The sequence below is a fragment of the Otolemur garnettii genome, unplaced genomic scaffold (assembly GCF_000181295.1).
Source record: "Otolemur garnettii isolate 467f Iridium unplaced genomic scaffold, OtoGar3 scaffold00087, whole genome shotgun sequence".
Taxonomy (NCBI): Eukaryota; Metazoa; Chordata; class Mammalia; order Primates; family Galagidae; genus Otolemur; species Otolemur garnettii.
In genome coordinates this window covers 6,804,805-6,818,591 of record NW_003852482.1, presented here as the reverse complement: position 1 = coordinate 6,818,591, position 13,787 = coordinate 6,804,805, and the positions used below count along the sequence as shown (strand labels likewise).

General features: G+C 44.0%; 1 protein-coding gene across 2 annotated transcripts in view; it reads left to right on the top strand.

Annotated features, from left to right (window-relative positions):
* FUBP3 (far upstream element binding protein 3) overlaps window positions 1–13,787 on the top strand; it is a 63,558-nt gene that overhangs the window by 15,964 nt on the left and 33,807 nt on the right. For both annotated transcript variants that reach the window (XM_023516136.1, XM_003794897.3), the window contains exon 2: window positions 714–819. In XM_023516136.1, the coding sequence (XP_023371904.1) occupies window positions 714–819 (106 nt within the window). The remainder of the gene's footprint in view (window positions 1–713; window positions 820–13,787) is intronic.

The window sequence follows — 13,787 nt, the reverse complement described above, 5'->3', positions numbered from 1 at the left end:
AAAAAAAAAAAAAAAAAAGAGTTGTCACATTTGAGCAGACAAGTCCTTTTAAATATACTTGGGGGAACTTGTTGCTTAAGGGAACTGGGTGAGAAAGCCTTTTGGACAAACTTCATCATATGATCAACCTGATGTTTTTTTTCTTAAAATGCAACATACCAGGCCAAGCTCAGTGGCTCACACATATAATCCCAGCATTCTGGAAGGCCAAAGAGGGTGGGTTGCCTGAGTTCACAGGTTTGGACCCCCCTGAGCAAAAGCGAGACCCCATTTCTAAAAATAGTCAGGCATTGTGGCAGGTGCCTGTAGTTCAGCTACTTAGGAGGCTGAGGCAAGAGAATTGCTTAAGCTCGGGAGTTGGAGGTTGCTATGAGCTGTGGTGCCACGGCACTCTCCTGAGGGTAACAAAGTGAGACTCTGTCTCCAAAAATAAATAAATAAGTACCAAAAAAAAAAAAGATACAACATGCCTCTATTAAGTGGTGACTAGAATACTAGTTAGCTTGTAGAAGGCATATATTTGGGAAGTTTTTTATTTCTAAAGACACATGATTGTTAAGAGCAAAAGAAAACTCAATAGTGAAAAGTGTCCTATCATGACACTATCTAGAGAGGAGAAATGGGGTAACTGCCCTTTCAAGAGGATTCTTATCTTTCTCCAGCGCTTAGAGCGTGGTTTGTTTCTGAGTATTTAAATCTGATTCTCTCTGTAGATTGCTGCTAAAATTGATTCAATTCCTCACTTGAATAATTCCACACCTCTAGTGGACCCCTCTGTGTATGGATATGGAGTACAGAAACGGCCCTTGGATGATGGAGGTAAGTTGCTGTAAATGTCTTTGCCTTTCAGATGGTAGTGAACCTGCCAGTTAGCTTTGAATCTGTCAGACATTTCCTTAACAGCTCTGAGAAATGTCATTCTGTTAAGAGGAATGGTTGGGGAAAGTATTTAGAGTGATTTTTCTCAGCAATTCTTAGGCATTTGAGTTCTATTTGCCTTGATAATACAGGAATCTTTTCAGCTGGGCTCTAAGGTAAAAACTTGGCCCCTGAACATCAGTTTGGAAGTAATTTGACCTGTTTGAGACTTTGGCTTGATTCAGCCCTTCACTCTGCCAGTGCACAGGTGGGAATTGATGTTCCCACTTTTCTCTAAAGAAAAGCTAGGTTTTGGTACATGGCTGTCAGGATCAGGACGCTGCGGCTACATCTTGCCCTTAAAGAATAGGAAGGATGGTGACCTTTCCACAGTCTTATGCTGGGTTTTCAGCATTCGCATTTATGACAGGCTCTTTCTAGAAACATTTATTTTTTCATTCATTCATTTGTTGTTTTGTTGTTCATATACCCTCCATCCCAAAAGATACCACTTAGAAGCGCCTATCACCACCACTTCGGGGAAGAGTTTCAGATGTGTTTCTACAGAGAGCTTAAACTTCCTTTAGTATATTTTTGTCTCCTCCAAAGCATCACTGTAATAGGAATGGTGAAATACACTAGATTGCATGTTAATTTGCATGTAGTTGAGTAGGTCAGTATGGTCTTTGCTGTTCTTTCTGTCCATCTATATATGTACCTAATTATGTATGTCTGTGTATTTCTGTGATAACAAGTGAAAAATCAAGGTATAAAACAGTATGTGTTATGTAATCTTCTTTTTCCAAAAGTGGGTATTTTTATGTACATAGAAAAATAAAATTGAGACCAGTCATGGTGGCTCTGCCTGTAATCCCAGCATTTTGGCAGGCGAAAGGGGAAGGATTGCTAGAGGCCAGGAATTTGAGACCAATCTGAGCAACATAGGGGGCCTCACGTCTACAAGAATTTTAAAAATTAGCCAGGCATAGTGGTGCGTGCCTGTAGTCAGGAGTTTGAGATTACAGTGAGCTATGATTTCGCCATTGCACTGAAGCCTAGGCAACAGAGAGTGACCCTATCTCTAAAAAAATAAATAAGAAAGAGGCTCGGCACCCATAGCACGTTGGTTATGGTGCCAGCCACATGCACCGAGGTTGGTGGATCAGCTAAACAATGACAACTGCAACAAAAAAATAGCCGGGGATTGTGGTGGGTACCTGTACCTTGGAGGCTGAGATAAGAGAATTGCTTAAGCCCAAGAGTTTGAGGTTGCTGTGAGCTATGACACTGTGGCACTCTACCTAGGGCAACATAGTGAGACTCTGTCTCAAAAAAAGTAAATAAATAAGAAAGAAAAAGAAAATTGGATGTGATAGTGATTTCTGGGGTCTCTAGGAATCTAAAAGAGGGAGATAGCAATTCGATGTGAGAGCCCTTTTGGAATAACTGTTTAGACTCACACTGTGATGATTTTAAGGGAACAACAGTCATTTGAGTAAAAATTCTTGTCTATTTTAAAAACTGTTCATAATCATGAAACACAGAAATCCACCCAAGACCATTGGAACTGAGATAACCATTTAAACAGATGCTCCAGAATGGCATTCTACAGTCTCTTTATACCTTGGTGATTTCTTAGACTAAATGTGGCTGATTATATTATCTGTACTTTTGCTTTGGTGAAAAGCTATAATGCAAAGTAACCTTTTTACTTTTTCAGGCCAATTGTGCTTTGGTTCCTCCTGTGGGACAACTGTTATAAAAATAAAACTGAGTTGTCTAGCTATATGCAAATATGTCATTAATGACAGTGCCTCTCTGGCCCAGTGTTTCCAGAAATCGAGATCAATACATTTCACAACTCATTCAACCTTTCACAACAATTTCACAATTCAGCCTTATTTTTTCTACTGGCTGCAGGGAATTGAAGTGTTAAAACTTGTGCACACAACGAACAGGTATACCGTCCGCTGTGTCTTTTGCATAAGGAACACCTTAAATAGTTTTTTAAGCATGAAACAAAGTTTATTGAGGAAAAGAAAGATGGGTTTACAGAGTAAAATGGAGATTTACAAAGGGAGATAACCTTCATCATAGACAGAGAAGGGGCCCCTGTTGTTGAGACAAGGAAAAGGCGTGGGTCATGGTCACTGATTCTCTTTCATAATGTTTGGATTAGACTGACCCCATGGTTCAGAGATCACCTGAGTCTTACTGCATGCATGCAGACCCCCCACACAAGCCTCTCTGAGAGCCCATTGAGGGTGTGGACCGCATTGTAGATTTAAGCTAATGACGCAATAATTAGCTTAAGACTGTTCTGGCTCATTTTTAAGACTATTACACCTGTTGCTAGGTTAGAGCGTCTCTTGCATCTTTTTGCAGTTGCCACGCTAAGTTCTGTTAGGTAGATTGGCGGGGTGGTCCCTCCTTCCCAGGTGGGAACAATCACAGGGGACAAAATTAAGGTAGCAGACCTAGATGAGGGCCTAGGGACCCCGTCCTTGTCCTTCCCCAGGAAAGCTGGATCTAGCTATCTACCTAACATTTCCCCACTGTCTACTCTAGAGGACCACATCTCGGATGGGGGGTACCAACTCATCTGAGGAACACCTAAATATTTGCAGATGAAACCATTTGACATTTTGCAGACATTTTTCTCTAATCCTTTGCACACCCATTTGATAGAAATTAGCATTGATAAAGGGACCTGGACCACAGGCAGATGTAGCTGAATCAGTCAACATAACCCAGTAAGTTCAGAATCTCACTTAAAACCCTAGTTTGATTATTACATATTTTCACTTTTTTTTCTTTTTTTGAGACAGAGCCTCAAGCTATTGCCCTGGGTAGAGTGCTGTGGCATCATAGCTCACAGGAACCTCCAACTTGGGCTCAGCAATCCTCTTGCCTCAGGTTTTTGTTTTTGTTTTTGAGACAGAGTCTCAAGCTGTCCTCTGAGTAAAGTGCCCTGGCATCACAGCTCAGAGCAACCTCCAACTCCTAGGCTCAAGCAAGTCTCCTGCCTCAGCCTCCCAAGTAGCTGGAACCACAGGTGCCCACCACAACACCCGACTATTTTTTGGTTGCAGCCGTCATTGTTGTTTGGCGGGCCTTGGCTGGATTCGAACCCGCCACCTTGGGTGTATGTGGCTGGTGCCTTAGCCACTTGAACCACAGACACTGAGCCAGTTTTTCTTTTTTTTAGTAGAGAAGAGATCTCGCTTTTTGTCCAGGCTTGTCTCGAACTCGTGAGCTCAAGCTATCCACCTGCCTCAGCCTCCAGAGCGCTAGGATTATAGGCATGAGCCACCATGCCTGGCCTTCCCTTTTTTTTTGATCACCATAATTTTTGGCAGACTGCCTTTTGGGGACTGAATCTTTTTTTTTTTTAGAGACAAGAGTCTCACTTTTTTACCCTTGGTAGAGTGCTATGGCGTCACAGCTCACAGCAACCTCCAGCTCTTGGGCTTAGGCGATTCTCTTGCCTCAGCCTCCCAATTAGCTGGGTCTACAGGTGCCTGCCACAACGCCCAGCTTCTTTTTGTTGCAGTTTGGCCAGGGCTGGGTTCGAACCCACCACTCTTAGTATATGAGGCATGCGCCCTACCCACTGAGCCACAAGTGCCATCCAGGGGGACTAAATCTTTACAGACAGAAAATGAATATGTTTTCTCTTATTCCTCCTAATTATTAATTCTTCTTATAGCAGGAAAGAACCTTTCTGTGTCATACCAGTCTCTCGTCATCCCTGGATGCCTTGTCTTATATAACAACAGACTGTGTCTGACGAATAAGACATTTTGCTCAGGCTTTTTACATTATGCATTAGAAATAAATAAAATTAATCCTTTTGTTGAGCACTGTTTATATAACAGAATTACAGAAATTGCCTTTGCCTCCAAGCTGGTCTTCAGGTGTAGAATTTGAGGTTTGCATTGAGTTCAGTGAGAACACTGGGTGTTTGGGGCCTGCCACAAGCCCTTGTCAGCTGTCTTCTGCTGGGTGTAAGGTCACTGGGCCAGTTTTAATCTCCAAAGAGAATAAATATATGAATAAACAGATCTAGTTACAAGGAGTGATGCTCATCTCTACTTAGCCTTCTAAGACACAGTCTTGCCATTGGTGTGATGAAAGTTTAAGAAACAGACAGAACAAGCAGCAGGAATTCTGGCTCCTTTTCTTGTCAGTAATGATTATCAAAGTCTTTGAAGTTGTTTGGTTGGTTGGTTTGGCTTAGGGTTTTTTGTTAGAAACTCATCTGATCACTTTTTTAGCAATATAAAATTTCTAAGTTTCCCATGAACCAGGGTACTTTATCTCCCTAACGGAGTTAAGTTTAGTCCTCCAGAAATTTTTGGAGGTGTTATTTGGGTCGATTTAAAAATACTTGAACTTTTTAAGTTACCTATAAAGTACTCTAACATAAGATTTGTTCAGGACCTTGGGCTTTGCAAACAAGTGTAGGAATTGGAGAATTTAAAAATTTGCTGGGCAGGCTGGTCTGAAGGCAGAGACTGACCTCAATTGATTGTTCACAGTTGGTTACAGATTGAACTCTTTGTTCTATTCTTCCCCCCCCTTTGCCCTGTTGCCCTTGACTAGTCGTTCGTTTTTTTTCTTTTTTTTAAGACTCTCATTTTGGGCTGCGCCTGTGGCTCAGTGAGGAGGGCGCCAGCCCCATATACTGAGGGGGAGGGTTTGAACCTGGCCCCAGCCAAACTGCAACAAAAAGATAGCCAGGCATTGTGGCAGGCGCCTATAGTCCCAGCTACTCCGGAGGCTGAGGCGAGAGAATCGCCTAAGTCCAGGAGCCGGAGATTGCTGAGAGCTGTGATACCACGGCACTCTACCAAGGGCAACAAAGTAAGACTCTGTCTCTAAAAAAAAAAAGACTCTCACTTTGTCACCCTTAGTTGAGTGCCTGAATTCCCTGACATAGTAGCTCACAGCAACCTCAGACTCCTAGTCTCAAGCAATCCTCTTGCCTTGGCTTCTCAAGTAGCTGGAACCATAGGCACCTGCCATAGCATTGGCTGTTTTTAGAGATAGGCTCTTGCTCTCACTCAGGCTGATCTCTTGCTCAGCCTGGTCTCCAATTCCTGAGCTCAAGCAACCCACCAGCCGTGGCCTCCCAGAGTGCTAGGATTACACATATGAGCCACCATGCCTAGCCCTTTTATTTTTTTAGACAAGAGTCTCATTCTGTTGCCGTGAATAAAGTGCTATGGTATTTTCATAGTTCACACCAACCTCTTAACTCCTGGGCTCACACTGTCCTCCTGCCCAGCCCCCTAATTAGCTGAGACTGCAGGTGTCTGTCACAACACTCCAGTAGTTTCTCAATTTTTAGTATAGACAGGGATCTGGCTCTTGTTCAAGCTGGTCTTGAACTTCAGAGCTCAAGCGATCCTTTCACCTTGGCCTCCTAGAGTACTGGGATTATAGTTGTGAGCCACCGGGCCAACCCTAGTCTTTTTTTTTTTTTGAGACATAGTTTCACTTTGTCACCCTCAGTGGAGTGTTATGACATCACAGCTCACAGCAACCTCAAACTCTTATGCTTAAGTGATTCTCTTGCCTCAGCCTCCCAAGCAGCTGGGACTACAGGCGCTTGCCACAACGCCCAGTTATTTTTCTTTTTTTCTGCTCTGAACTTCCTCCGCCTCCAAAGCACAGCCTCTCTTTCATTCTGCATTCTTGCCCTTGCTCAGGCTCCTCTCAAACTCCTGAGCTCAAGCAATCCACCTGCCTTGGCCTCCCAAGTGTGGGAGTTACAGGCGTGAGACATAGAGACTCAAGCTGTCACCGTGGATAGAGTGCTGTGGTGTCATAGCTCACAGCAACCTCCAACTCTTGGGCTCAAGCAATCCTCTTGCCTCAGTTTTTTTGTTTTTGTTGGGGTTTTTTTTGAGACAGAGTCTCACTTTGTTGCCCTTGGAAGAGTGCAGTGACATCACAGCTCACAGCAACCTCAAATTCTTGGGCTGAAGCAATTCTCTTGCCTCAGCCTCCCAAGTAGCTGAGACTACAGGTGCCCACCACAATGCCTAGCTATTTTTTTTTTTTTAGAGACGAGGTCTTGCTATGGCTCAGGCTGGTCTCGAACCTGTGAGCTCAGGCAATCCACCCACCTCAGCCTCCCAAGTGCTAAGATTATAGGCATGAGCTACCATGCCTGGCCCCTAGTCTTTTATTTTTTATTTATTTTAATTATTATTATTATTATTTTTTTTTTTTTTGAGACAGAGCCTCAAGCTTTCTCCCTGGGTAGAGTGCTGTGGCATCACAGTTCACAGCAACCTCCAACTCCTGGGCTCAAGCAGTTCTCCTACCTCCACCTCCCAAGTAGCTGGGATTACAGGTGCCTGCCACAATGCCTGGCTATTTTTTTGGTTGCAGCCGTCATTGTTGTTTGGTGGGCCCGGGCTGGATTCGAACCCACGAGCTCAGGTATGTGGCTGGCACCTTAGGCGTTCGAGCCACAGGCACTGAGCCAGGTCTTTTTTTTTAATTGGCAAGTAATAATTGTACAGATACATGGGGTACATGGTGATGTTCCAGTATGTACAGTGTAGTGATAAGGTTAATTAGTTTATTCATCTCAAACGTTACCATTTCTTTGTGTGGGGGAACATTCATTATTCTTCTAGCTATTTGAAACTGTGTATACTTTACAGCACTAGAATTGATTCCTTCTATCTAGCTGTGGGTTTTTTTTAGCATTTAACAAATTTCTGTCTTCTCACTCCCTTCCCACTGCCCATCCCAGCTTCTAATACCCTCTCATCTACTTTTACATTTACAGGATAAATTTATCTTAGCTTCCACATATGAGGGGAAACATACAGTGTTTAACTTTCTGTTTATGGCTTACTTCATTTAACTTAATATCCCCCACTTCTATCCATGTTGCCATAAATGACAGGATCTCTTTTTATGGCTGAATAATTGTTAACACATACCACATTTCTTTACCCACACATCTGTTGTTGGATGCCGAGGTTGATTGCGTGTCACTATTGCGAATAGTGCTGCAGTAAACATGGGGTACAGACATCTCCTCAGTACAGTGATTGCCTTACCTTCAGGTAAATTTTCAGTGTGGGGATTGCTGGATCATATGGAACTACTGTTCATAGTCTTTTAAGGAACCTCAATTTCTCCATAATCTAAGAGGGGGAAAAATGTCACAGGCAGTAGAATAAGGGAAGAGATTTGCTCCTGATGTAGAAAGGGATTTGGGCTAGTTGTGTTTCTGGGAGTGGCGATCTGGAGCTGTCTGTCAGATTCCTGGCTTAGGCACCTGCTGAAAACCAGCAAGTAGGTTTTGGAGCTCAGTGTCAAAGCCTATCTGGGCAGAGCAGTCATTCCACTGCACCCCTCTTCAGATCAGGTCACTCACCTATAGCATCTTCAGTCTTGGTTGACTCTGGTTTGTTCTGACAGTCTTTGGTGCACCCTTGGTACTCCACCAATTTCGGAAACCCTCCCCTTCCAGTCTCAGTTGTGGTGCCTTTTCCATGCAGTACTTTTTTTTTTTTTTCTGAGACAAAGTCTCATTATGTCACCCTCAGTAGAGTGCCATGGCATCACTGCTCACAGCAACCTCAAACTCTTGGGCTTAAGTGATTCTCTTGCCTCAGCCCCCCAAGTAGCTATGACTACAGGCGCCTGCCACAACACATGGCTATTAGGTTTTTTGTAGCAGTTGTCGTTTAAGAGGCCTGGGCTGGGTTCAAACCTGCCAGCCTGGGTGTATATGCCCTACCTATTGAGCTACGGGCCCCCTATCACCATGCAGTACTTTGTTCATGCTGCAGCCAGAGCCTTTTCCTAGAGTCAGTCCAGCCAGTTCCATTCCTCTCCTTTAAGAGCAAAGGTGGCCTCTGGGGTGATATAGGTCTTCCGAACCGAGCCAGCTCCTGCCTGCCCATTGTTCTAGTCTCATCCCTTTTCTGCAATAGCCTGGTTATCTGTTTCTTCTCCTTTTCTCTGAACCTCTCCCCACCCACCTCTTTGCCTGTCCAGCTCCTGCTCAGCTGACTTCCTCGAAACCTGTCCTTATCCTCATCTTTTTTGAGACAGAGTCTCACTGTGTCACCCTCGGTAGAGTGCCATGTTGTCACAGCTCACAGCAACCTCTAACCTTTGGGCTAAGTGATTCTCTTGCCTCAGCCTCCCAAGTAACTCAGACTACAGGCGCCTAGCACAACTCTCAGATGTTTTTTTATTGCATTTGTCATTTTGCTTAGCAGGCCCTGGCCGGGTTCAAACCCGCCTGCCTCAGTGTGTGTGGCTGGTGCCCTAACCACTGGACTGCGGGTGCCCAGCTGTCATCCTCATCTTTTGACTCTCTCAGTGCCTAACCTCTTGATCTTCTCCCCGCCTTTTGTCTTTCCTTCCTTCCCTTTCTCCTTTTTCCTGCATCTACCTCACTAGTGAATAAGTCACATTCTGCTGTGAACGTCATCATATCCAAAGTACATCTTCTCCTCCATTCTGCAGTTACTGGGGCGCATCACACCCCTTCTCCTGCTAAGGTCTCCATGCTAATCATAGAAGCTGTCTTCATGTCCCTACAGACCTTACATCCTGATTGAGTAAACTCTGCATGCTCAGATTTTTCCTTCACTATTACGCATAGCATTTTAAAATTTTCCTTGAAAAGTAAGCTCCAGGCTCAGTGCCTGTGGCTCAAGTGGCTAAGGCGCCAGCCACATACACCTAAGGTGGTGGGTTCGAATCCAGCCCGGACCCGCCAAACAACAATGACGGCTGCAACCAAAAAGTGGCTGGGCGTTGTGGCGGGCGCCTGTGGTCCCAACTACTTGGGAGGCTGAGGCAGGAGACTTGCTTGAGCCCAGGAGTTGGAGGTTCCTGTGAGCTGTGATGCCACAGTACTCTACCCAGGGGGACAGCTTGAGGCTCTGTCTCAAAAAAAAAAGAAAAGTAAGCTCCAGGGGCAGGGTGAGGTGGCTCATGCCTGTAATCTTACTTGGAAGCCAAGGAGGGTGGATTGCCTAAGCTCAAGAGCTCGAGACCAGTCTGAGCTAGAGTAAGACCCTGCCTCTAAAAATAGCTGGGTGTTATGGCTGGCACCTGTAGTCCCAGCTACTTGGGAGGCTGAGCAAGAGAATTGTTTGAGCCCAAGAATTTGAGGTTGCTGTGAGCTGTGACACCACAGCACTCTACTAAGGAGCACAAAGTGAGACTCTGTCTCAAAAAAGAAAAGAAAAAAGAAAAGTAAGTTCTCAGTTTGAGAGAATGATGATAGCTAATTGGCTTAAGAGGTGAAATTTTAAATTCAATTCAAACCAGAGATAGGTGAGCTTTTTCTTAAAGGACCAGGTAGTAAATATTTTAGGCTTATAGGCCTTATGTCCTACCTACTCATTTGTGCTGATGGAGCCCAAAAGTAGCCATAAAGGACACGTAAACAAAGCAGCAGGGCTGATTTCCAATAGGATGTCATTTACACAAATAGGCAGTTGGCCCTCTGGCCTGGTTTGTCAGCCCCTGGTCTAAAAGCCACCTCATAAAATTATTAACTTTAGGGCAGCACCTGTGGTTCAGTGGGTGGGGCGCCGGCCCCATATACCGAGGGTGGCGGGTTTGAACCTAGCCCCGGCCCTGGCCAAACTGCAGCAAAAAAATAGCCCGGTGTTGTGGTGAGTGCCTCGGGAGGTCGAAGCAAGAGGATTGCCTAAGCCCAAGAGTTGGAGGTTGCTGTGAGCTGTGGCACCACGCCACTCTATCAAAGGCAACAAAGTGAGACTATGTCTCAAAAAAAAAAAAAGATTAACTCTGACACTTTCTTAATCTTCAATTGGGGGAATTATGCAGAGTACCTTCCCTCTGTTTCCTTAAATGTCTCTGTGTCAGGTTCTGCTATCTGACTGTTCTGCCCGTCTTAGGTGGTTTCCCATGTTCAGCCAGAGCCAGCTGACAGGTAGAGAACTCAGTTCTCGTCTTCTCTCTGCGTCTCTGCCGGCCAAGGAGTATGGCCTCTCTAGTCTTCTTTCCTGAGTCAGTTTTATCTCTTTGAGGTTTTTCAGTTGAACCAAACAGGCCTTACTCTTTCTGCCCTCTATGTAAAGGGTGGCACCAAAACTAGACCTTAAAGAGAATAAACCACAGGGGGAGGAGGAGAAGGCCATGCAAGTGACTTGGAACATATCCCTGCCTTCCTACTAAGCCTCATCTCTGACGTTCAGGTAGCACAGCACCTTTTATGTAGTGCCATGCTTTCTAATTTTGTTTTGATAATACAGTAGTACCCCTTTATCCACAGGGTGATTGACCCATAGTCAAAAACTGTCTAAAAAGATTAAATGGAAAATTCCAGGATAAGTAAGTCATAATATTTAAATTACATGCTTTTCTGAGTAGCATGGTGAAATCTCATGCTCTCCCACCCAAGACATGATCATCCCTCAGCCTAGCGTATCCACTCTGTATGCGGCCCACCTACTACTGTACAGGAAGAAAACTTACTGTATATAAGGTTAAGTGTCATTCATGGTTTCAGGTGTCCACTGGGGTCTTGGAATGAACCCCTCATAGATAAGGGGAAGTACTATGGGGTAAAGAAAGAATCCTTGGGTATACTATCAAATGAATTATTTGTATAATAAGATTGAAATAGAATTTAATATAAAATAATTTGTGTCCTTGCCAAGTTGTATGTCAGTACTTGTAGCATAGGGCAAAGAGAAGGAGGAAAAGAAGGAATAAGGAGAAAAAGACATTCAACTCTCAGAATTTAGAGAAACAAGGGGTGACAAGTGCCAGTGCTGGGTGATGGTGCTTGCTGCAGAGTGTCATGGGTGCCCAGATACTGCCTTAGGCTGCAAACACCAAAGTCTCCACTTTGGAAAGAGAGAGGAGAGTGAATCTCAGAGATACTGATGCTTTCCTGCCTAGAAAGGTTGTGTCCTTCCTCTTGTCATGCCTCTCGTCATAGTCCCCTTCTCTGATTGACAATGGTGCATATCATCTGGGACATGAAATCTTCAAGCACAGAGGTGAGTCAAGAATTCTGGGTGGGAAATGCCAAGGTGAAGCACAGAGTCTAGGTAAGAAATAAGGATGGGGGCAGGGTCTGGTTTATCCAGCTTATATATAAATTCATGGCAAATGTGTCATGCCCAGCCCCCCGCCCCAGTCACTCTGTTCCTTTCTCTTTCCCTCCCATCACCCATCTGTCCATTTTAGGATTATAATTCAGAAGTGAGGAGGTAGTCACATGGCTACATGTGTGAGCTGGAAAAAGGAAGTAAGCTTTTCCCCAGCAAAGTATGATCTGACTGATCAATCGACAATCTACTAAGTCAACTAGATGAAATAGACAGTTTCCACAAAGGTGAATGAGCTAAATCTGCAGCATCAGTGTTGTGACAAAAATATAAATGGCACTCATGGACAATGCACGTACAATGCCTGTTATTTTTTTTTTTCTTTTTGCAGTTTTTGGCTGGGGCTGGGTTTGAACCCACCACCTCCTGCATATGGGGCCGGCGCCCTACTCTTTGAGCCACAGGCGCCGCCCTGCCTGTTATATTCTTTGCAGCTATAAACCTAGGGGAAGAAATTCAATGTCAAATTAAAAGAGTATTCATAGTATTTAAAAGTTCATGTTGATGGTTCAGCCTCTCTAGAAAACAGCTTTGGTTTTGCAGCCTTACAATACTAAACATGGATTTACTGGCTGGGCAAGGTGGCTCATGCCTGTCATCCTAGCACATGGGAGACTGAGGCAGATGGATGGTCAGAGCTCACAGGTTCAAGACCAGCCTGAGCAAGAGTGAGACCTGATCTCTAAAAAAAATAGCCAGGTGTTATGGTGGGCACCTGTAGTCCCTGTACTAAGGCTAAGACAAGAGAATTGCTTGAGCCCAAGAGTTTGAAGTTGCTATGAGCTGCGACACCATGGCAGTCTACTGAGGGTGATAAAGTAAGACTCTGTCTCAAAAAAACAAAACAAAACATGGATTTACCATACAATCCACAATTGCTTCCTAGGCATTATCCCCAAGAAATGAAAACTTGATGTTCACACAAAAATTTGTCTACAAATTTTCATAGCACCTTTATGCATAGAACCCCTAAACTGAAAACAACCCAGATATCCTTCAGGAGGTAAGTGGCTGAACAAACTGTGGTGTATCTGTACCATGGACAATTACTCAGCAATAAAAAAGGAGCAAACTGCTGGGTGCAGCTCCTACCTATAATCCCAGCACTCTGGTGGATTGCTTGAGCTCAGAAGTTGGAGACAAGCCTGAACAAGAGTGAGCCCCCATTTTTAAAACTATCGAGGTGTGTGGCAGTCACCTGTAGTCCTAGTTACTTGGGAGGCTAAATAAAAGTAAGACTTTTATTTCAAAAAAAAAAAAGAAAAAAGGAGCAAACTCTTGGTCCATGCAGCAACTTGGTTAACTCTCCAGGGATTTATACTGAATGCAAAAAGTTAATCCCAAAGATCCTCTTTATGTTACATTTTTGTAATATAGAACAGACTACTGATTGCCAGGGGTTAGGGATGGAGTAGGGAGGGAAGGTAAGAAAGGATTACAGCTAGAAAAGAACTAGAGGCTTAAACCGTTTATTGTGTAGATAAAGAAACCAATGTCTGGAAAAATAAGCAGATTGATGAATGCCAGATGCCTAGGAGGTGACAAAAGAAGACTTGAACCTGGGTCTTTGTCTCACATGCTATAATGATGTTAGCCCAGCTTTGTCAGTTGTTAGCTGTGTGACTCTGAGCAGGTTGCTTAATATCTCTGAGCGTCTGTTTCTTCACCTGTAAAATGAGAGCCAATAATACCTACCTTATAAGATGATCATAAAGGTTATGTCAAGTTTTTTCTTTCTTTCTTTTTTTTTTTTTAGAGACAGAGTCTCACTTTGTTGCCCTCAGTAAAGTG